We start from the raw sequence: 23,058 nt of genomic DNA on the forward strand, positions 1-23,058 counted from the left end.
ATATTTTATGCTATTAAATACAATATTTTTTTTTGTAAATTCATTAACTACAATATTTGTTATAAGAATTATAGTGGGTGATATCTCCTGATTTGTCTCCTATTTTATCTCACCCATAAACCCCGCATAGTTTAAAACGCCAAAGTCTTCTTCTTCTTCTACAATATCTGTTAAACTCTTTCAACACAGTTTTAAAAAAGTTCTCAAATCTGACGCTTGATTATCTTTTATCATATTTTTCTTTAATCTTCTGCATGTTAAGTTTTTGATTTTCTCTAATATTTATTTTTCTTTGTTCTTGACATGATTTTTTATTTATAATAGTTATTGATAGCTATAAAAAACATGAAGATATGGTGAACGTCAAGATCAATGGAGGTATGCATTTAATCATTATAAATGTGTGTTTCTCGGATAGTTTTCAGAAACAGAAAATAAAGATGCTTTAAATTGTTATGCTATTGATACTTATAACATTACCTTTACTCTAGAGGGGATTATCCAGAGTCTTCACTAAATTAAATATTCTAATATTTTTTACATTTTGTAGGATAATTAAAAATATGTTCAAGTATCAAGATCCATCTCCATCATTGGACAATTTGCAGTTCTTATTCTACAAGGAGAAGACAAAGAGTATACAAAGAATACCAGAGTTTGTAAGATGGAATGAAGAAATTTGAAACAAAAGCAAGAATGATGGCTGAAATTTATATTGATTGTGTTTGTTTGATATGTTGTTTCCTCTCTTTTTTTTTGTAAATCATTTTTTTATCGTAATGTGTAACAGAAAAGGTATAATGAAAGATTTTAATTTTAGTTTTTCTATTGTAATATTAATTGATATTGGAAAATATATTTTTGTTATGTAAAATATAATTAATTAATAAAATAATAATTCCGTAATTATTTAACAAAATATTTTTTTTATTAATCAAATATTTTTATTTTGTGGACGTAATTATTAAAATCTAATATTCTAATTGATAGAAATACTTACATCATTTAACATTAGTGATGTAAAAACTAACATCATTTATTATAAATGACACATATTAATATCATTTCTATAATTGATGCAAATAATTTATATTTTTACATCAATTATTCAGTGAATTGATGTAAATTATTTGCATCACCACTTTCAGAGTCACTTTTTTAAGTGATGTAAAATTCTTTTACATCATTTATAAATAATGCAAATATTAAAAATAAATGATGTTAAACTGTCTTTTTTTTGTAGTGTATTTATGCTCCGAAAACAAAAACTTAAAATTAGGTTCCAAAAAACCGAAAACTCAAAACAAATGAACTACTTGGGTTTGGTCGGATTTTATGGATTATTAATAATAAAACTTTAACAAAATTTTATTCGGGTAGAAATTCATAAAATAAAAATTTAACGACTACAGATCTTTTAACAATATTGTAAAAGAAGATCTAATCCATAATTAGAGTTAAATAGGAAATTTGTGTGTTAAATCTCTGGTAAATTTTTTTACTATCAATAAATAAATTTAGTTGGGGGTTTTAGTATTTAATAGAAAATACTATTTATAGAAATGGACATATTTACTATTTTAGTGGAAAAGGATATTTGTAATTTGTATGCCAATATTCAAGAAAAGTAAAACCCTAACAGCAACCTAAATCCCACTAAATTCTGTTGCAAATGGCTTCGTTTGATGTATTATTGTTAATAAAATGTTTATTGACAAAAAGAATTGGGTTTATAACATGTTTTAAATAGACACATAGTCAAACCTAGTCAATTCTTGTCGTCTAATGTTTTCTAGTTTTACATCCATTAATTGGATTACTATTTTTTACTCCCTTGTTTACGTTTAAAGAAAGAAAATTATTATTTTTTTGGACTTTTTAAAGTTTGTGTTCGAACTTTGTTAGGTAATTCTTGTCGGTTGTTGTGGTGGGATCCGAAACTCTAACTTGCATGATTTTTCTAATATCCATAAACAGTAACTTTAAAACATACTAGAGACTGACCCGCACATCCGTGCGGATTTTAAGTTTTTTTTTCCTCGTTTAGGTCGTTTGTAAAAATTCATGTAAAAACATGAAAAAATATCTTTATTGTTTACTCAATTCGTTAACGTTTAGACAGAAATATCTGGATATCTGTAATTCTACAAAATAAATCAGATAATAATATTCAATATTTATAAGAAACCAATCAAATCGTAAATATTAATATTTTTGAAAAATGGATGTCCATCTAATCTGATATGTTATATACATGTATATATAAAGAATTATATATAACTTATATAATTATTATATTTTATGTAAGTCTTACAATATTTATATTAATTAAATTGGTTATTTTAGCTATTAGTTTTAATAAGTAAATAAACTTTTTAAAATAAAATATTATTAATTTATATTATTTTAAAAAAATCTCTTTGTACGGATAGAATTTGATATCTAGTTAAAGTATATTTTTTGGATATCTGGCCATCGAATATCCGAATAACTACATATTTTAAAAAGAATAATTAATTATTTAGACGAAATAGATAAATCACAAATATCTCTAAAAACTCAGATATTTAATTTCTGTCTATCCTACGTATAATATCTAAAATACATTGTTCTAGTAAAGAAAAGAATCTCCACAGTTAGGATGGACAAATATTCATTAGTTTCTTTATATCTGTTACTTAACATTTACTCGCCTCAATTTTTAAGTATTCATCGTTGTTAAATCAAGTATTAAGTCGTTGAATTTTGCTATTTGCAAAGCAAATATAAGACAAGTATCATAAAAAGTTAGCGAATTGGCTTGATATTACTCGCTACTTATTTTGCGACTGAAAAGAAATGATAATTAAACCATAAAAATGAAAACCTTAAAAGATATTTTTTTGTTTTAAGAAGTAAACCATATTTTTGTATCATAATTTTCTCTAGTATAATATTATCTAGAAGTAATTATTAAAATTTTGAAAATATAACCAAATAATTCATAAATACTACTCCCTCCGGTTTTTAATATAAGTCGTTTTATAACTATGCACATAAATTAAGAATATCATTAATTTCTTATATTTTCTAGATAAAATATCATTAATTATTTAACTAATCACAAATCAATCAATGTAAAAATAAATGATATTTATCATTGGTCAAACAATATTAACTCTTAATAAATTTTACATAGAAAACCGAAAACGTCATATAATTTGGAACAAAAAATTTCCTTTAAAACGACTTATATAAAAGAACGGAGAAAATAGTAAATAGTGTAAGTAATCGAGCAAGCCAAGCCAAGTAACTTGCAAGTAACATATATTTGGACAAGTATTAGAAATAATAAGAATCCGTTTTCGATAGGTCAATTACATGTCTAAAAATTCATCATTCATGAAAGACAAGCCAAGTATTAAATATACGTAAAAAAAAAGTACTCGGCTTCGGTTTGCACTCACCCCTATCTTAATTTAACAAACAAGTCTACCCTGTGCACTCTTTTTTTTCTTGGAGAACCTGTAGTCTGTACTCAAAGTCTCTGTATCAATAGTTGAAATGTAGTTCACATAGGCAAACGTAATAAAATGATGAACATATGAAAACATTCATTGTGCTTGCCCATTAACCAATTCCCCCTCAAAATCTGAAGCTTTTAAATGGAGCAAAAATATAAATGTATCAAACTGGTGCTTTATTCCAAATTTAGGAGGTGATTGGTAAGTGTTGTTAATGCTTTTTACAGATTTTTGTAGCCATTTTAATTTATCAGTTGTGTTTTAAGAAAATAATTTAAAGCTATGTTCCTAAAATTAAAATAGAACATAAATTGTTTTTAAAAATCAATTTTAGAGCTTTATATTTAATGGTTTGAAAATTATTAATATAAATTTGCAGTCATATAATCTACTGTTACAGAAAAAAAATTACAGCATATATTTATAACTAAAAAGTAAAAGAATTATAACATTTACCAATCACCTCCTTTGTATTACTTTGAGGATGCAGGTGACAAAATTTTGTAAATTCGGACTTCGATTTTATTCTATAAATTAATGGATTCTGAGTGATGACAGATTGAAGAGAGCAACCTGATAGATATACAGACAAAATTATACTACACGATATATAGAGGTCAAGATGATGAATATTAGCAGTGCCGTCAGAGTTCATATATATTTTCTTGGAAAGTGGACGGTGGACCACTGAGTGTCAAGTCACTTCCAAATGCACAAGTAAGCAAGCTTACATTAATTTAAATATTAATTTCTAATTTAATTTTTAACTTTTTTTTTCTAAACAAAATCGTAAACAAGATAATTTTTCTTACACTTTTAAAAGGAATATTTACCAGGGACATACAAATCCAGTAGTATTACGCTGAATTCATATATTATTGTGACAATTATGCCAAAATACATAATCATATATTCAAATTCGAATTTTCAGTTTTCAATGCACTGTACTGAACGGATTTTTCAGTATCCACTCCATAAACAATCTTTTTTATACATAATTATGTCATAATCAAAAGCTCAAAGCAATTTTCTGCAAGACATATTTTTAGCTCATTTCTGTGAAAGTTAATTATGGTATATTGTGAGATGTGTGACAGACGAAGACGACAGAGTTATGTAATAAATATATACTCACATTAACTTTTTTTACTCCCATTTACTAAATTTTCAATTCTCTAGGTGTCAGGATTCACATAATGATCCGTCACTACACAAAGCCGAAAAGGAGACCCATCACTAATCTGAAACGTTACTGATCCTGCAACAAGATTTTTCTATTTTCCCATTTTGAACTATTTTTTTCAAAAGAAACTAAAATCTCGTCTTCTATTACAAACAAAAAAAAACTAATCGCTAATCTTCTCTCTCTGTTCTTGGATTGAAGTCAAGCTATCTGTTGATTTCTCCGACATTGATTCGCTTGATAATCTTGAAAACAAATACGAATCTACAAAAATAAACATAAGAATTTTAATTAGCATTTTTTCGAATATTTACCTTTAACTAAATAAAATATATCCCAAATATAGAATTTGATTGCGTAGCTTGAGCGCAATGAAGTTGTGTCGCCGCCGTATCCGGAAGAATATGTGGTCCTAAAGTGGAACTATCTTGCCGGGTTTTAAAGTCTGGTTTCGTTGGCTTGGAGAGGTGTGCTCTCGGTGTTGTAGAGGTTGATGTTATCGTTCGGTGGGCCGAGGGCAACAACGATAAATCTCGTTCAGAGGCTATGGCAAGCTTACAGTACTATTATCATGGAGGATTTAGAATTTTCCTTTGTAGCAATGGATGTGTCCTTGTTCCTTATTCATATAAGTTACCCTGAATGGGTTCTAGTTGCCTGTTCTGTAGGCTTTAGTTTGTATCAATGGTTGTAATCTTCAGTGAATGAATTTTTTCAGACGAAAAAAAAAAAATATAGAATTTGATAATTTACCTTCAGACGACGAAGTACTGAGTTTCTCTTGTGAGTAAGATTCACTGCTAGATCGCGGTAACGTACAAGATTCTGACCCGTGAAACGATTTCTTGCAGTGGAGAATGGCACTTTGAATCCCATCTTGTTGCACCTGTAAAGACTCGTCGAGTCTCTTCGCCGGAGACATCACTCCGACAGCCGCAGACGCCGACCGGCTCTTCCCAAGTTGTCTTCGAATCCCCGACGGTATATTCTTCCTCTGTTTCTCCCTCGCCGTCGCCGGTGAAGACGCCGGAGATGTAGTTACACTGTTGATGCTCTGTTTCTTCGTTGTTTTGTTGTATAAAGGCTTTATGAGATCAAAGAATCTCTTCGAGGAAGAAACAGAGGAAACAGAGTCCTCGAAGAACATCATGTCGGGTTTGAGCTGTGGCTTCGCAGTGGTCGTCGTTTTTCTGAAGCTCGTTGTTGATGTTTCGTCTTCGAGTTTGAACCTTACGTTGAGGCTTCTGTTGTTTTCTTTCTTCTTGAAGGAGAAAGCACGAAACTTTCGACCGGTGTTAAGTGGAGTGGTCGGAGATTGAGGTTTGGAAGTGGGTTCGACGACAGGGATGACTTTGCTTTTAGAGACAGAGAACGTCGTTGTCTGTTTTACTTCTCTCTCTTCAGGGGTTTTGTTTTTCTGTAAGGAGAAGTCCGAGAGAGAAAACTCGAGGTCGAAGAAGGAATCATCTCCTTCGCAGAGATCGACGTAGGAATCTTCTAACGATGTGGAGGATCTGACGGTGGATTCTGAGATTCTGGTTTCACGGCGGGGTTTATTGCCGGTGGTGTTCGTTAGCCAGAGTTTCATAAAGGTGAGAGCTTCCATTAGGGGAGAGAGAGAGAGAGTGGGAGAGAGAGGGAGAGTAAAGAGCTTGGCTTTGTCAACGGGAATGGGCACGTCAGGTTTTAAAGGAAGAAGCAAGTGAAGGTGAGCTTTTCAAAATAATCTTTTTATTTGTTTTTTGTGAAGGGAGAAAAAGATTAATGAAAATGGCATTTAAGATGAATTTTTTTATTTTTTCAGTAGTGATATTTCTCTACTTTTATTATCGTTCTTTTCTTTTTCTTTTCTTTTTTACTTTTGCCTTTTTTTTAATGCACATGCTAAAACATTTGTTCCATCTATTGTCTTCATTTGTTTATCACTGTATCCACAACAAATACTATATGGTAGTAGCTTTTGTAAGCTAAAGTGCTTTTTGTTTGTTTTTTGGTGTCAAATAACAATATTTACATCTCAAACAATGAATTATTTTGGAAAGAAGAGCTTAGAACATTGCATTAGTACTTAAAGAAGAGCAATATTCACTACATTCCTCTTTTTTGTGCACAAAATGATCGCATTAATACTTAAAGATGGCTACATGCTATATATGAGAAATTGTTACACACCTGAACAATATAAAAGAAAAGAAACAAAGCCACACCCAAGCTAAAACATGAAAACATATCACAACATGATAGGATCATAGGAATTACCGAAAAATTTGCAAATTCCTGTGAGATGCTTAGGACAGGCATGGTCAGAAGATTCCAAGATCATGTTCAGAACTCTGAAACCTTTGTCCAAAGATGGAGACAATACATAAGCAACTGTAATCTTCAATATCCAAATCCAAGTCCAGCTGTAATCTTAGAAGATTCAAGCAAATAAAAGTATAACCATTGCAATCACCATCGCTATTCAGCGACTTTTTTTTACTTCATTGACTAGTTTCTCACTACTTATAAGTTTCATTATACTTATATGTATAGTTATATGTGATCAATCTTTTTCGAATATTATCCAAAAGCTACATAATCGAGAAAGCAAATTTCTTAAGAACTCAATAAAATTTGTCAGGATTACTAGTTTTTAAATACAACTATACGATAATATTAATATCATGTCAGAATTGTCAATAGTTTGATCAAATTTTGGATTAATACAAAAACCTTGAAACATAATTAACTATAACTATATTAACGTGTTTTGGTTATAATTGTTTGAGAGTATCGATAGAATAGAACCCCCCACGAACTTATATATAAGGTAGCAAAAAGAAGACAAACGAAGAACACGGAAGTTTATTAATAAGTTAAAGTTCAAAAAAAAGTTTATTAATAAGAATGACAAACGAATGTTTACTCAGAAAATGAAGAAGAGTTGGGCTCTCTGCGTTCTTGCCCATTTTATTTAAAGGCGAGTTCGTGTTCTTTTTCGTGACAAAGGTATATGTGGCCTATTACATAGTTCACTTTTCCTTTTCTCTCTATTATGAAAGAATAAGTTGTTTACTGTGTATGTGTTCATACATTTATACCAAAGGTTTTAACCTCAAAAGCTTTGACTTCAAAAGCTATTTCTTTTGTGAATTTCAAAAATTTCGACCTTCTGTCACTTTAAAATCTAAAGAACGGTTTGCTTTGTAACTTTTTCTTTGCTTCAAAACATAATCTTCTAACTTTAATACAAATGAGAATCAAAATATTAATTTTTAACAAGTTATTGATTAGCCTTATGTTTTATACTTTTCAGCTTTGTTTTCTATATTTTCTAATTCAATTTTAAGATTCCATTCTTGTTCTAGTATTCTTGTTTTCACTGGAGCAACGTATGAACCAACAAAGCAAAATAATCCAGTTCCCCTTGTTCCATACTTGACTAGTTCCATCAGATTGCTTTTTTTTGTTTGTCTATAACTAAACATAATTGTCTTTAGAACTTGGTTTATATTTTGCTGTGGTTAACTCTTAAATTATATAATATAGTAGTTGGTGACAGAAATAGAATAAGGATTCTAAGGAAAGCGTTGAGCTATACCGACTAAAGTGTTCATACCTAAAAATGACATAGAATATAACAAAAAAGATATGCGTACACGTGAATAACTAAATCCACGCAATTCTCATGGAATGTTGTATGCAATATGCATCATGACATCTATCTTTGTTAGGTATTGAACGAATTGGGCTATAAAAAGGTGATAATGAAAATAAAATTAACAACAAAGATATATACAATATCATATTAGCTCTTACCTTAAGAAATACTGTGCTTCATAAAGTGGAAACACAATAGTAATGGTATCCACGGCTAACTATCATTAGGCTCTATAATATATGTACATAATGAAAAATACGTAGACTTGCATTATTTACCCATTTTGCTTACTTTTTTTTTTATCCATTTTGCTTACTCGAGTTCCTCATTATTCGTCACCTCCATCTTCTCACTTTCATCAAAACAGTTCAACTTTGGCATGCTAGTGATCTTCCCACTTGGTCAATCAAATACAAAGTGTTCAAGAATTTCTTTTCTAAAGAGGTTTCAAATGCAACACGTATTTCCAAACCTTATGCTCCTCGCCAACTAATAGAGCCGTTAAATGGGTGGGCGACCATTGGTTGTCCACGTCCATATATAAATGAATTTATTTTGGTGATGTCTATTTGTCCAATGAATTGTAAATGGACAAAAATCATTAGATTATTAGAAAATAAACGTTAATAAGTTTGGATTATATGAACATAGTCCATTCAATAATCACAAAATTATAAAATTTTGTCATTTGATCTCTATAAAAATTAAAAGTACTTTTCTCAAAATAGTTTTTTTTTGCGAAAACCACAAATTTGAGTTTTCCGCCAAATCGTGAAATTGATCATTTTCCAGTTAAAATCGCAGAATCAAATTTTCCGTTCTAATCGCAAATTAATTTTTTCACCAAATTCTTAAAATCGAGTTTAATAAAATATATATGGAGTTTGATTATATGGTTTACGGGCGGAACCTATTTGTCTGGTATGTTGCTCCACAAACGAGTATCATCCGTTATTTTTATTGCCGCCTACTCTAACAATTTGGGAGAGTGCTAATCAAGGATTGGGGTAGTTATCAATCAAGATAATTATTCGAGTGGGATTCTCCTAACAATAACTACAAGCAACTACCAGACAGGAAAATATTTATGTAAATATGTTTACTACATACATAAACTTCACTTTCACAATGAAATAAATATGAACATAGAAAGAAAAACATCACATGAAAAACATCACATGTTTTTTGAGGAAAATTTTAAGAAATTCAAAAGAAGAAAGAGAAGAAGATGGACCTAAGAAAGTGATCTGAAAATGGAATAGCCTAATTAAAAGTAAAAGAAGATTCTCTGTTTTTGATTTGCCAAACACCAAACCGATCAGTTTGATAACTTGTGCAACAAGAAACATACATTCACAACTTTATAGGGGTTTTGCAATTTTCAGAGGAAGTAAGTGAGCTGTTCCTTTTTCCTCGAGCCTCCTTCTCCGTACAAATCATTCCACTGTTTAAGCTCATTCATTCCAGATCCTTCTGATGCAAAACTTGCCCCCACCTGCAAAAACACACAACATATCTTAGTTAGGTTTGTTTATGATACTGCATCTTCTTGTCAAAATGAGATAAGATGTTTGACCTGGTTTTTAGCTTTTCTCATGTCTTCCATGTTCAAAGGTCTCAAAAGAATCTCTCTCTCTTCTGCAGCTTCTTCTTCATCTTTTGTTTCTTCTGTGCCTTTTCCCGCTTCTTCTCTCTTTTTCCTCTCCTAAACCACCAAGAAAATGTCAAAATCACAGTAGAGAGTTTGATCAACAAAGAGAACAAGAGAAGGTCTTCTACTCCTTTTACCTGATCTTTCAATCTCTCCTGTTGAATTAGCTCTCTAACAGGTCTGTAAGCAGCTGTTATGCATAAGTTCTGTTGCACAAACGTTAAACAAACCGTCAGTTTCCACATTCCAATGCTTTGACACAAGATTTTAAGTTTTAGAGATGTCAAAAACCTTGAGATCACTTCCACTGTAGCCTTCTGTCATCTGTCCAAGCGCATGAAAATCAAGATCATCTGTCTTCTCTTTTGACAACAAAGTTCTCAAGATCTTCTCTCTGCTCTCAATTGAAGGAAGTCCCACCATTATTCTGTTATTCCCAAAACACAAAACAAGAATCAGTCACAATATTATACTCATCAAGAATGATTATATATATAGATTTAGTATTTTGCTTATAGTACTACCTCCTCTCAAACCTCCTAATGATAGCTTCATCAAGATCAAAGGGTCTGTTTGTGGCTGCAAGAACCAAAATCCTTTCACCAGGTTTTGTCATAAGCCCATCCCAATGCGTCATAAACTCATTCTTGATCTTCCTCATAGCTTCATGCTCTCCAACTCTTGTCCTTTGCCCCAACATACTATCCACTTCATCCACAAATATGATCGTTGGAGATACTTTAGCTGCTAAAGTAAACAGAGCTCTCACGTTCTTCTCATCTTCCCCAAACCATTTAGAAGTGATTGTAGACATTGAGACATTGATGAAACTAGCTCCAGCTTCATTTGCAATGGCTTTAGCAAGCATTGTTTTGCCAGTACCAGGAGGACCGAACAGAAGAATCCCTCTACATGGCTTGAGAAGACCGCCTTTGAAGAGATCAGGTCTTCTTAGTGGAAGCATTACAAGCTCTTGAAGTGAATCTTTTGTTTCGTCTAAAGAACCAATATCCGCAAACGTCACACCGATCTCGTTTGCTGGTATAACCTCTGGTCTTATACGCTTCTCGAACTCATTGTCAGGAACAACCTCAGGCGCTTTTGGAGGTGATGGATTGTCATTCTTGTTTGAAGGAAGAGATTTTTCCAACTCGTTTTTGTTTTCAGGAGCAGATGATTCAGGTTTGGACTCGCTCTTTGAACTCACTTCTCCTCCTTTTCTCTTAGAGTCAGTGTTTGTGTCTAGCTCAAATGATCTGCTTCCACCTTCTTGGAATATACTCAGTCCATGAGACAAGCTGTTGTGTAAAGATCATGTGTATCAGTTTTAATAAGTTTGCAAAAACTGTAATAAACCTATTATAGTAACTTACCTTTTGGAAGATATAACAAGCTTTCCATTTCTGTACTCAGGTTCTTTGGTGTGTATCAAATGATAAGTGATAGCAGAAACCACAACTTCATCAATGTGGTTACTCAAACACATTGTATCTGCATGGCATATGGAAGCCAAGTCATCGCATTCGATGTCGTTAGCAGCGAGAACCTCTGCGATGTGGTTCTTGTTGTCTTGGAACTGAATCATCTTCATGTCATCTTCTAAACGAGTTTTCCAGCTCACGAGCTGAGACTCATCCTCCGGTGGTCTGATCTCGATGTTGTAAGGAAACAGAGAGGAAGTCCTTTCACTTACTTCTTGGCAATCATCTTCTGGTTCTACTACTCTTGAGCCAAGAATCAAGACTGGACCAGAGAGCTTGCTCAAGAGCCTCTGGAACAGCTTGTAGAATCTTTCTGACTCAAGAAGCTTCTCAACGTCCCTGAGGTATACTATTATCGGAGTTGTTGCTGACACAGAGACCAAAACCTGCGGAGAAAGACAACAACTGTTGGAAAGTTTGTCGGAAAATAAATATTTAGAATGCTTGCGACAAAGTTTGTGTGTGTTACATTGTAAAGTGATTGCAGGAAAAGCTTCTCGTCGAAACATAGATTTGTGCTGCGTTTGTTACAACCTATAAAGCCATAAAGAAGGTATATATGAAGCAGAGAGATGTAAGAACCTGAAGATGAGTACAATGTATAAAAGAAGATGTAATGAAGAACAGCTTACAAACCTGAAACAGAGGATGTGCTACTGATGGCAGGAGCAGCAGAAGCATTTCTCTTGTGTTTCGGAGGACGGTTTGTTGAGGTCTCTATACTCCTGCATTTAAAGGAACTAGTGAGATCACAAAGACCAAAGAAATGGTAACTGTGAGGAAACTGAGACAAACCTTGATTTAAGATCATTACCACTGGTGTGTCGACGCAATGTCCCTAATATGTTACAAGAATTTGAACTCTTTAGCTCATGTTTGAAGTAATAAAAGACAGTGTAGAGAGCTTTTGTTGTGTGCTTTTACCTCTTGGATCAACTTCGCGTTGAGAGAGCATAGAGAAGGAACCCATTAAACTCGACACTTTGTCTAATGTTAACTCAGAAATAGACCTCTTGTGAAACTATAAACAAAGAAACAGAGTAAAAAAACAGAGTCATTGCTCTGAAATAATCAGCATAATAAAACAGATAGGACTAGAAGTAACTTACAGGTTCCTTCTTGGTGCATCCATATTTACTTTGTATCTGTTCTCAAAAAGATATAATAGAGAAAGCTTAGGACGTTGGAGCTATTCTGTTTTATTATGGGAACTAAGAAAAATTATATGTTGTTGATTTACCTTAATAGAAAAGTCAGTTATATCTAACAGCAGTAGCTTTGATTCACAGTAATGAGACAAAGCTTTTGCAAGCATTTGCTGGTAGAATTCAGCAGGACCAGAGAGAAGAATGGCTTTACTTGCAGGTGCAAGATTCCGAGTGTGCTTCGAGATATCAAACTCTTTTAGATGAACATAAGCTGAACTTGTCAATAACACTCTAGTCCTCTCGCTGCCATACAAAAATAAACATATCTTGAATGAGTTACAAACTATCTTCATCTTACTACCAAGAGCATGACTAGAGACATATTATGTGTGCCAAATGCATGATTCAGAACCAAAAGTTCAGGTTTTTACAGATTAAAATATATCTTCAAATCTTATAAAAATAGAGATAATTCTCACTAACTGAATTGATTCTTGATATTAAAAATCTTATTACATTTCTTGAAAGCATACAAGAACTTGTTTGATTATGCAGAAGTGAATCTAAAAACAATGTTAGAATATAAAAGAAATAATGAAAGTTTATAAACTAAATTAGTAGAATCACATGTAAGAATCTTTCTATTTCTCTTCGCTGTCTATCTCTTTCTTCCTTTGCCAAATCATCCACATGCTTGTTGTGCAACTAACCTACCCCACTTTCCATCATTTTCATTTTTTTTCCTTTCTAAATACTTTTCTTGGAAAAATGAAAAAAAGCTAACTTTTAATTCCCAGAATTTCACATCTCTATCATTCTTTGAACCTGGATATACCCAGAGATTCAAAGATCCTTTCACCACCAATAAAAAGATGCTAAATCAAACCAATACGTTATTAGTGAAAAAAAAAAGATGATCATTTTTTTTTCCTAAGATTCAATCATTTTCTTTTTTTTTTAATAGCCAATATTAAAATCTTTTTCAGTAAAAAAATATATTGAATCTTTTTCCAAAGAAGATGTAAATTACAATCAACTTGCCAAGTTGGCATATTTCAAGCACACTCTTTATCTCAACTCCATAGATCTGAAAGTCCCTAAAAAGCATAGAATCTTTGATTGAACTCAAGATTCTTTATCTCATAATCAAACATGAAACACACAAAGAACAATTAAAGGAGAGCTTTATTTGAAGATACCTTAAGAAATACGGAAACTCATCGAAGGTGACAGTACTCTCTCTTCCATCAATAATCTGTCTCACCAACTCTTGCTCAATCTGTTCTCCTGTGAGATCATCTTCTACAGAACCCGGCCCGTTCGCCCATCTACCCAAACTCTGACCAGATGCCAACCCAATCCCTAATCCAACTCCAACACCTAAAGCTGACAGCAACACGCTCTTCTGCTCCATTTTTTCTCACCGATAGAACAAAACCCTCGTTGCTAAACCACAAGATCTAAGAGGGATTCAACGTGCATTCCAAGGTAAGACAATAAAGAGTTTATCTTTTTTGGTTTTTGTCTGAAAAAGGAAGAGTTTTTTTTTGTGGGTTTGGGGTAAAAAAAGATTGTAGGTGGACGATGGAGAAGAAGAAAGAAGATGGGTCTCTATTTATAGCGACGTTTGGGTTAGTCTTATGGACGTTAACCCTTTCTTTCCCGGGAAAAAGCAAACTCAGATGAAAACTTTCTGATAAATAAATAATATTATATCCAAAAAAAAATCCAGAAAATTTACCTTTAATTATTTTTTTTGTCCAAAGAAATTAGTTAAGTTTTCTGTCAGTGGAAATAAAATATAATAATATAAAGTAAGAAAATAGTTTTTGATCGGTAACCGGGTTTTCTTGTTTTTTCATGTCTTTTTCTTGAACTCTATTTTTTGAATTTTTCTTAGTTTATACTGTAACTGAAACTACTCAGTTATGGACGTATATGTTGGCCGTTTCTGTGGTGAAAGTCACGCATGGGCGGAGTTACTAATTACTATTACCAAATGAGTTCTCGTAAATAAATTTCTTTCTCCTTAGTTAGTCAAAATTTAATTTACAGTTGGGCCTGTTTCATATACGTGAACCATCCCCTTATTATTTACGAGAACTCATTTGGTTCTCATGCGTGACTTTCCCCACAGAAACGGCCACATTATACATATGTCCTGTCCATAACTGAGTAATTTCAGTTACGGTATAAATTAAGAAAAATTCAAAAATAGAGTTCAAGAAAAAGACATGAAAAACAGGCATATACCCGGTTGAAATAACAAAACAAATTATACATCAATAATCTTAAAGTTAAACACATATATTGGGTGATGCAGTCTTCTCAAATACACTATATCTTGTTCATGCAAATGTGTATCACAATACGCGTGTCTCTACAAGCGTTAACGACCAAAATCATCTTAAAAGTTTCGTGGAATGAAAAAGGAACCAGAGAATGAACTCAAAATGATATTTGTTATATACTCTGTTTATCAGATTCTATGTATCGGTTTAATAAGCAAAATCTTTTAACTAGTTTGTATTGTATATGAGGTCTCAAACCCCTTACAGATGGATTATACATATTGTGTAATCCCTTCTTCTCAATCAAAGTCATGAATAATTAAGAACTTTGGTGAACACGTTAGCTATTTGATTTGCCTATATTTTACACGTGGTCTTGAGAAAACCACTTCACTGCCGTTCCTCAACTAGATGGCAGTCATTTTCTATATATTTCATTCTCTCATGACATACATGACTAGAAGCAATATGCAGAGCATTCTGAGCATTTCGAGTGTCAATACAATGTGACTGGTGCTGGTGGCGCACAATGTAAAATAAAAAACTGAAAAGGCTGTGAATCCATATTAAATCGCAAGTACCATCAACCACAGATTTGTATTCAGCTTCAAAACTGTTTCCTGAGACTGTTGGTTGTTTCTTTGATCTCAAGAAGACGAGAGAATCATCCAAGAACATACAAAATATCACGTAACAGATCTTTCTATACGACTATACCCTACAAGCAAACTAATCAGCATCAAAGAATGTTCTGAGGTTGTTTTTCGATGTGGAGAAAAAAAAGTCTTGACTCAATGCATTTTTAAGTATTTGAGAACCATGTTAGCAGTTCGTAAATGTGTATCCCTTGGATTCCCATATATTCACTCAACTTATGGACATCATATGTAATATTTGATAGTGTATGAGCGAGATAGAGTAATCTTCTAACAATCCTTCTTTAAACAGGCGCATCATCAAAGGCGAATGTCCAAATTTAAATAGACAATATTTTAAATTTATTGAGATTATACAGAGATTAATGGGGCATAAGCTTTAATTTTAAAGAGTTTGTGAATATAGATTCTCACATTGAGAATTTCAATAGGACATAAATAATAAAAAGAGATTTTGGACTACTTAATTTTAAGTTGAAAGCCAAAAAAATTTAACATAGTATCAGAGGTTCTAATAAGTTCTAAAAATGTTTAGTAATCGAATTACACACCTATAATATGACTAAAAAGTGGTTTGTAGTTTCAATTTTCAAACCCGATGGTGATGGTCTGCGATGAGAAAATATATTAAGATTATGTAGAGATTAATGGCCAAAAATCTTATTTCTAAAAAGTTATTTAGCAAAAAAAAAAAAGGTTCTCACATCATGAGTTCAAATGGGATATAAGTAATGTATAAAAATTTGGACCACTGTAATCACCACAAATTGGGTTTAAGTTGAAATCTCAAAAACTTAACAAGATAACTGTTTAATTTACCGGAAACCTACCTGCTTATGAGCGGTACTTTATTGTTCGTTCTTTTGAAAAAACGAATCTTTTCTTTGTAGAATCTATCATCTCATTGGCATGTGATTTCAAAGGTCCCTTTTCATATTAATAAGATTCCTTAGTCTCTAACGCAAACGTCTCGGCCTTTTTCATGCTTATTTTACTTTTTGTTTGTCATCTTGTAGTGATTGAAAGGTAAAAGTATAGCCAAACACTTTAATTCCAACAAGACTACTTTCTTACTTAGTTACAATGACAAATGTCTACATAGTGGGGAACTCTTCTATTCCATTTGTTTTTGTGCTCAGTACTAGCAGAGCCTTGCCAACACTCTTGACTAACATAAATAGTTGAAAATAAAATGCTTCGGTTTTTTTTAAATGCTATATAAATTAATATCATTACATAGCAAAATTAAGTAAAAGCTAACAAACTAAAAATTCATTTTTATAACATTTTAATAATTTTATAACATTTTATATATTTTTTTAATTTGAGCAGCGCAATCATAAGATTAAGATAAAACTTTGGCTCAATACGAAGTTTGGAAGTTTCAATTGGTCATTTAACTGCTAAAAATGTTAAAACGTTATCTGATTACCACAAAACATAACAATCAGCCTTCTATAGTTTTTTTTTATCTGAGCCCATATTCAACTTATCTAGATCCATATATGTAAATACGTTTTATTGTTTAGATTAAATAATATAACTCATAGAAATGCCTTAATTAAAAACAGTAACTAACAAAAAGATGCCCTTTTTTTTTTTAATAATGGATGCCCTAAGCAATTTCTACAAGGTCTGTGCACCGGGTAAAAACAGTGGAACCGTTCGGTTCAGAAATCTGGTTTTTGGGTTTGTTCAAGTAAAAAAAAAAATCCTAACTAATACTCCTAATGAATTGTTGACAAATCATAATTAAATCCTAATGAATTATAACTTTGGTTTGATTTTGTTCGGTATGGAAATAAAAGGTTCGGTTAAGGTGTAAGAAAAATATTGACAAATCGCGTTATAACTCGGCACAGACTCCACATTTATTCGCTACAACTAGGCACAAACTCGACAAAACTCGTACAGTCGTACTAACCCAGAGACCGGTTCGGATCCAAAACCGGTTAACGCAAATTGGAACTCCACACGAACCAAAACTGTAATTATAGCCATCTTATCATGTCTATGTTAAACATATCTAACTTTATATATAGTTATATATTTATTACACTATTATAGTTTGTTTCTAAGTATTTCATCTTTTAACCCATCACTTTAATTTAATCATCCACCATACTCTATAGAACGATGACGATCTTTTCGTTGAAAATACTTTTATGTACATTTACATGCACACAAAGAAAGATGCATATTTATATTGAATATTCGTGTGTAGTTGCTTTAGAAGGCAGCACATGGAGATGGAGTTGTAAGAAAATAAATTGCGGGGATGATTTCACTTTTCATTTTTTTTTTGTTTCCATCAAAAACTACTAGCCAAATGTATAGCTTTACACGCCAGTTTCATCTTTTAGAGGCGGCTTTAAATTATAAAACCAATTAAAGAGTCAAATAAAAAGTATATGTATAATAATACCATATGCTTTTCATTTATTCTTGTGGCAAATAACAGCACTAATAACATAAAAATGATGTCAAATGATTGCACCTCTAGCATACTTAAACTTAAAATGTTTTAAGTCTACAAGACATATAGCATCCACACCACAACAGTTATATATACATGTACATGATGATTTGGTTTTATTGAAACTTTTTGCAGTTTTAATTTGATAATTTCAATTATCGTAACTGTAGCAAAGTTCAAGCAAAATATATTAGCAGCAAGATGCGTTTATATATCTTTCTAGTTTCTAATGCGTCTGTAAATGTTAACTGTGTTAAAGAAAAATGCAAGGCGCTAGTTTTACAAACAATGATTCACATGTTCAGTCATAAGTAGAAAATCTGTGTACCGAGTTCTATATATCTACATCATCTTAAATCACTGTACATAAAATTAGGTATATAGTATTATTAATGATTACACTAAATCACTATACTAACTTTTATTACATTAGGTCAACAACTATATAAATATAACAATTGCAAAACCACTAAACTAGATGCTATTTTTCTAAATGACAAACTATAGTTTATTAAATATCACACTGTTTTCTTATAAGAAAAATATTAAAATTATTAAAATGCTCACCATTCAGGATTTTCATTCGAGCTAGTTCGGTGGGAATATTGAACACCACTGATTTTGTTTGTGCTGTATAATGTGCTTTACACATATACAATATGATATTATAATGTAATAAAATACTATATTTGTAGCCAAAGAGAAAACTGGCCTTGACCTGGATGACAATTGGCATGTTTCTTGGTACTAATTCAAACCACCACTCAATTAAGCCTACCGAAAACTTTTTGAAAAAATTATATCTAAGTTTTCTAATTGCAGATTATCAACTTAAGCCCCAACAAGTTTACCATAATACGAAAAATTAGTATAGTTTCCCCTCGCATTTTTAGTGATTCTTTTATACCAAGTAATTACACATTTTATGATACCCCGTAAGGATGACTAAACACGGTAAAAGGCCTGCAGTGATTTCCCATTTAAAAAGAAACCATTATCGGGTTTCGGAGATGGGTACGAGTAGGATGCACATCGAATGGTCTATGTTATTAGTTTGTCTATTGTGACAAGTGGGATTACACACTTTCAATTGCTTTTTGTGCGCAAAAGATTATATTAAGATTCACACACACACTTTCAATTGCTTTCAGTTAACAATTGGGTTTCTTTTGAATTCATTGTTAAAATATTATGTCTCATTTTTACTTTTCAAACATGTAAAGTTGGGATTTCGTGTGTGTGTGTGTGTATGTGTGAATCCTTCTTTAACTTTAAATATGATCACATGCCAAAGATGGTGACAATAAGAACAGAAAAATGCTCAATAAACTATATTCTATCTCCACTCTTAATTCATATTGCATTTGGTATTGTCTAATTGGTTTCTTTTGGGCAATGTAGATTTTTTAAAGCATTCACATTGGTAGAGCTTTTAAAGGAATTTTAATTTCAACAATATTAATACTTTATTTCTAATTAGTTATTTAATTAAATTTTAGTATTTAAATAAAATTAGGGTACTTATAAATAAATATGTGTTAAGGAAGTTTTTCATGGGTGTCTTAAACTATATTATTCTAAAATTCACTTGAAATACTCTTTTAGATCTCTTTGACCTTGTCTATATTTTGTTTTTATTTTTTAGTGCTCAGATATAAAATATGTAACCGTTGACAAAAAAAAGAGATAAAAATATGTAACAATGATAATGCTCTTTTTTTTTGTCAAACAACAATGATAATGCTCTTAAAAGTGATACCTCAGACACATAATAAAGCCCTTTAAATATCTGAAACAAAAACTTAATGCTGAACCTCCTATCATGCCAAAATATTCAAAGTTTTTGATCCAGTGTTTTGAGACTTCACATGTTGTCATGTTGACAACCTTCTCTACGAATATCAATGCACATTACGAATTGAGTGGCTATTTGTCCACTACTTTATTAATGGAATAATAGGTTATAGTTGCACATTCTTAGCCGTTGCCTTTACCAAATTTGTTTTTTTTTTCGACATGCCTTTATCAAAATCTCCCTTTCTAGCAGTTGTGACATAATTTCCAAATCAGTATCACATGCTTTCTTTCTTAAACCAGTTTATTTTAAGAAAATGTGATTTAAATATGATTGAGGCTTTGATAAAAAGAAAATGATTGAGGCAAACAATAAAATGTATTTTAACTTTGGATGGTACGCAAGACGACCCAACTTTTCTTATTTTGCCACTAAGTCACAGTCTCATTAGCAACTCCATCATTTTAAAAACTCTTTCACCATTATTCCTTCTTCTTTTTTTGGTATTTAGTTAAATTGACCAACCATAATTCATGGGATGTAGATTGTTTAAAGTATAATGTTTTAACCACCGATGTTATAAGAGTTTCAATAAATTTAGTTCAATAATAATTAAAAAGCATTTACTCAATCATCCATTTTTGCTAATATATATATACATATATATATATATATTAGTTAAAAATTGATGTAAAAACATTGGACAAAAATATACAAGAAAGAGTGAAACAAGATACTTTTGATATTAACTCCTTTTATAAGCAAATACTTATATATATATATATACAGTTAAATCAACACAAAGACTTCAGAAAAAAAAAATCTCTCAAGCCAAAGCCACATGAAATCATTCAACTCACCGAATTACATGACCCATAAGAAATACTGCCAATAAGTAACCATATGAAAAAACAAGAAACATCTCAAGCTAATCTCTCTCTAAAATAAAAATCCTCAACCTCTTTCTAAAAGACCTTCTTTCATCTCCTTCCCTTAGCTGGCTCCGACTGCTCTCATAGGACCGGAGCCCGGTTTAAATTCCTTTTGTTTCTATAATTCATGTTAAAATCTTCATTATCCAGTTCAATCTCTGTCTAGACATCTCTGGTTAGACTTTTGTTCTACCAGTTTGATCTGATCCCGTTTCTTTTGTTTTCCGCCGATTTGCATGTTGGATTAGAGTTCTCTTGGTTTCTTCATCGATTCAATCTTTTGCCTCCTGTTTATGTGCATGCGACAGAATCTGGTGTGACTGCATTCTCTCCTTGTCATTAACCTTTAGATCTGATCAAAATCTGCTCTTTCGTAAAGCTTTAAGTTGGCATCTAATGTAGACTTCTCTACGATTTTGCCGTTTCCGGTTTGTAGACAGGAAAACAAATTGCTCCGTTTGTTCTCCTGGATCTTGCTGCTTTGGTTTATCAATTGTTTGAGCCATTAACTATATATAGGAGATTTATAGTTTCGATGGTTTGATCATGATTGTCTCCATCGATTTGTCTCTTCAAGGTTCTCAAGTCTACATGCAGTTTGTTCTACCTCCCTTTTGGATCTGTTTAAATTGTTTTTGTGAGATTGTTCTGTAGTTATTTTTCGGTTTGGTTCTATGTTTTCATATCGTCTCCCTCTGAAATCTCTTGTAATCGCTGGACTGTAATTTTCGTGTTGATGTTAATAAGATCATCTCTAGTGTTAAAAAAAGTAACCACAAGTGGATGAGGCAATTTTTAAAGATACATTCAAGCAATCTGGATCAAAGCCAAAGCTTCGTCAACTACTTGAAAGAAGTTTAGTGTCACTGCACACCAAAATCTTGATCCAAATAATAAAATTACCAACTCTAGTCTACAAATCTGAGGATTTTCTTACCGTTTCAGTCCTCTTAAAAAAGTTAATAATACAAAGCTTAAAATCTCTACCACCCAAAAACCTCTAAATCTTCAAGAGATTGGAAAAATAAAGGTTTATAGATCCAACACCATCTTTACCAAAATCACAAAACCATTGACAACCACAGCGAAAGACAACAAATGGTCCAATATAACTCTTAATTTGTCCTATAAAGACTAACAAAGAAAAATAATGGAGAAAGGTACCAATGCCAGTACTCATGAACCATTATGCAACCACCATTTTGGTTACCCCAACACTAGATCACCGTCTTCTAGCAATTAAAAGATCACGAGAGATATAAAAAAGCTTTGCCAAGTAGCTTCATGAAATAGTTGGTCAAAGCCACCACAAAGCCGAGCTAAACCCAAGAAGGCTGATACAAAAAAAAAAATCTATAGAGGAATCCTCTCATATTACCAACAATATATTTGGTTAGGGCTGGACATTCTATCCGATATCTGAACCCGTATTGGAATCCGTTTTAAAAAATTCGAACCAAAATCTGAACCGAAGTAGAAAAAATCTAAACAGTGTCATTCGAACACAAACGAGTAATACATGAATCCAAATGGATATCCAAGGATAATCAAACACATGTATATTTAACCATATACTGCAAATCACTCAAGATCAGATTATACATATAATTGTAGAATAAATGATTTGATATACACTTAAAATTCATGTCAAGCTTCTTATTTCATGCATTAACAAAAATTACATTGAAAATTTCAAAACAAAAACTAGATAAATGTCTTTTTACTTTAAAGTTTTTTATCTTCAAACTTATTAATTGTCCAACCTAATAAAAATTAGAAAATCAGTTGAGTTAATAGTAAAATTTTAAGTACAAGAAACTTGAACAATGAAGAATTTGAATATATTGTTACAAAAAATGAAGAATTTGAATATTTTATTCTAAAACCCAAATATCCGAACCTGACCCGAAATAATTGACCCCGAACTAAAACTATCTGAACAAGATCTTATATGCAAAAATACCTAAACAGGTACTAAATCCCAATACTGAAATACCCTCCACGAATCTGAATGGGTACACGAATGCTGATGCCTGGATTTGGTGAAGGCAGCCAGGAAGAACTGATTTTCTCAAGAGAGATGGAACATTTGCTCGTATATTGAATTTCAACATACTTTGATGATAATATGGACATTTTCTATACTTTGTTTTGGTTGGGTCTTTATCTAAACCAAGAAAGAAAGAATAGCGTGGAATGAAGTTTGTAAGCTAAAAAAGATATTGGTGTTGAGACCTGTGAAAGAAGTGAATGCAGTTTATTGTTTGAAACTGATTCGGAGAATAGATTCCTCGCAGCC

General features: G+C 31.8%; 2 protein-coding genes and 1 long non-coding RNA gene across 3 annotated transcripts; 1 reads left to right on the forward strand and 2 right to left on the reverse strand.

Annotated features, from left to right (window-relative positions):
- Positions 1–4,756: 4,756 nt before the first annotated feature.
- On the reverse strand, positions 4,757–6,389 carry LOC130509669 (membrane-associated kinase regulator 5-like). Its single transcript, XM_057005841.1, has 2 exons — positions 5,440–6,389; positions 4,757–4,950 (listed from the first exon to the last, which is right to left on the reverse strand). The coding sequence occupies exons 1-2, from the start codon at positions 6,290–6,292 to the stop codon at positions 4,850–4,852; spliced, it is 954 nt and encodes a 317-aa protein (XP_056861821.1). The 5' UTR covers positions 6,293–6,389; the 3' UTR covers positions 4,757–4,849.
- Positions 6,390–9,396: 3,007 nt separating this feature from the next.
- Positions 9,397–14,188, reverse strand: LOC108847800 (calmodulin-interacting protein 111). Its single transcript, XM_018621144.2, has 13 exons — positions 13,809–14,188; positions 12,702–12,912; positions 12,571–12,606; positions 12,386–12,482; positions 12,257–12,299; positions 12,098–12,186; positions 11,931–11,995; positions 11,354–11,847; positions 10,505–11,278; positions 10,272–10,407; positions 10,118–10,186; positions 9,906–10,034; positions 9,397–9,824 (listed from the first exon to the last, which is right to left on the reverse strand). Exons 1-13 carry the CDS (start codon positions 14,021–14,023, stop codon positions 9,711–9,713), a joined length of 2,472 nt encoding a protein of 823 aa, XP_018476646.2. The 5' UTR covers positions 14,024–14,188; the 3' UTR covers positions 9,397–9,710.
- LOC130509231 (uncharacterized) lies at positions 13,956–15,236 on the forward strand. Its single transcript, XR_008943368.1, has 2 exons — positions 13,956–14,097; positions 14,180–15,236. It is a non-coding gene; the product is annotated as an uncharacterized LOC130509231 (long non-coding RNA).
- Positions 15,237–23,058: the final 7,822 nt, after the last annotated feature.

This window comes from Raphanus sativus, chromosome 3 (assembly GCF_000801105.2).
Source record: "Raphanus sativus cultivar WK10039 chromosome 3, ASM80110v3, whole genome shotgun sequence".
In the NCBI taxonomy this organism is placed as follows: domain Eukaryota; kingdom Viridiplantae; phylum Streptophyta; class Magnoliopsida; order Brassicales; family Brassicaceae; genus Raphanus; species Raphanus sativus.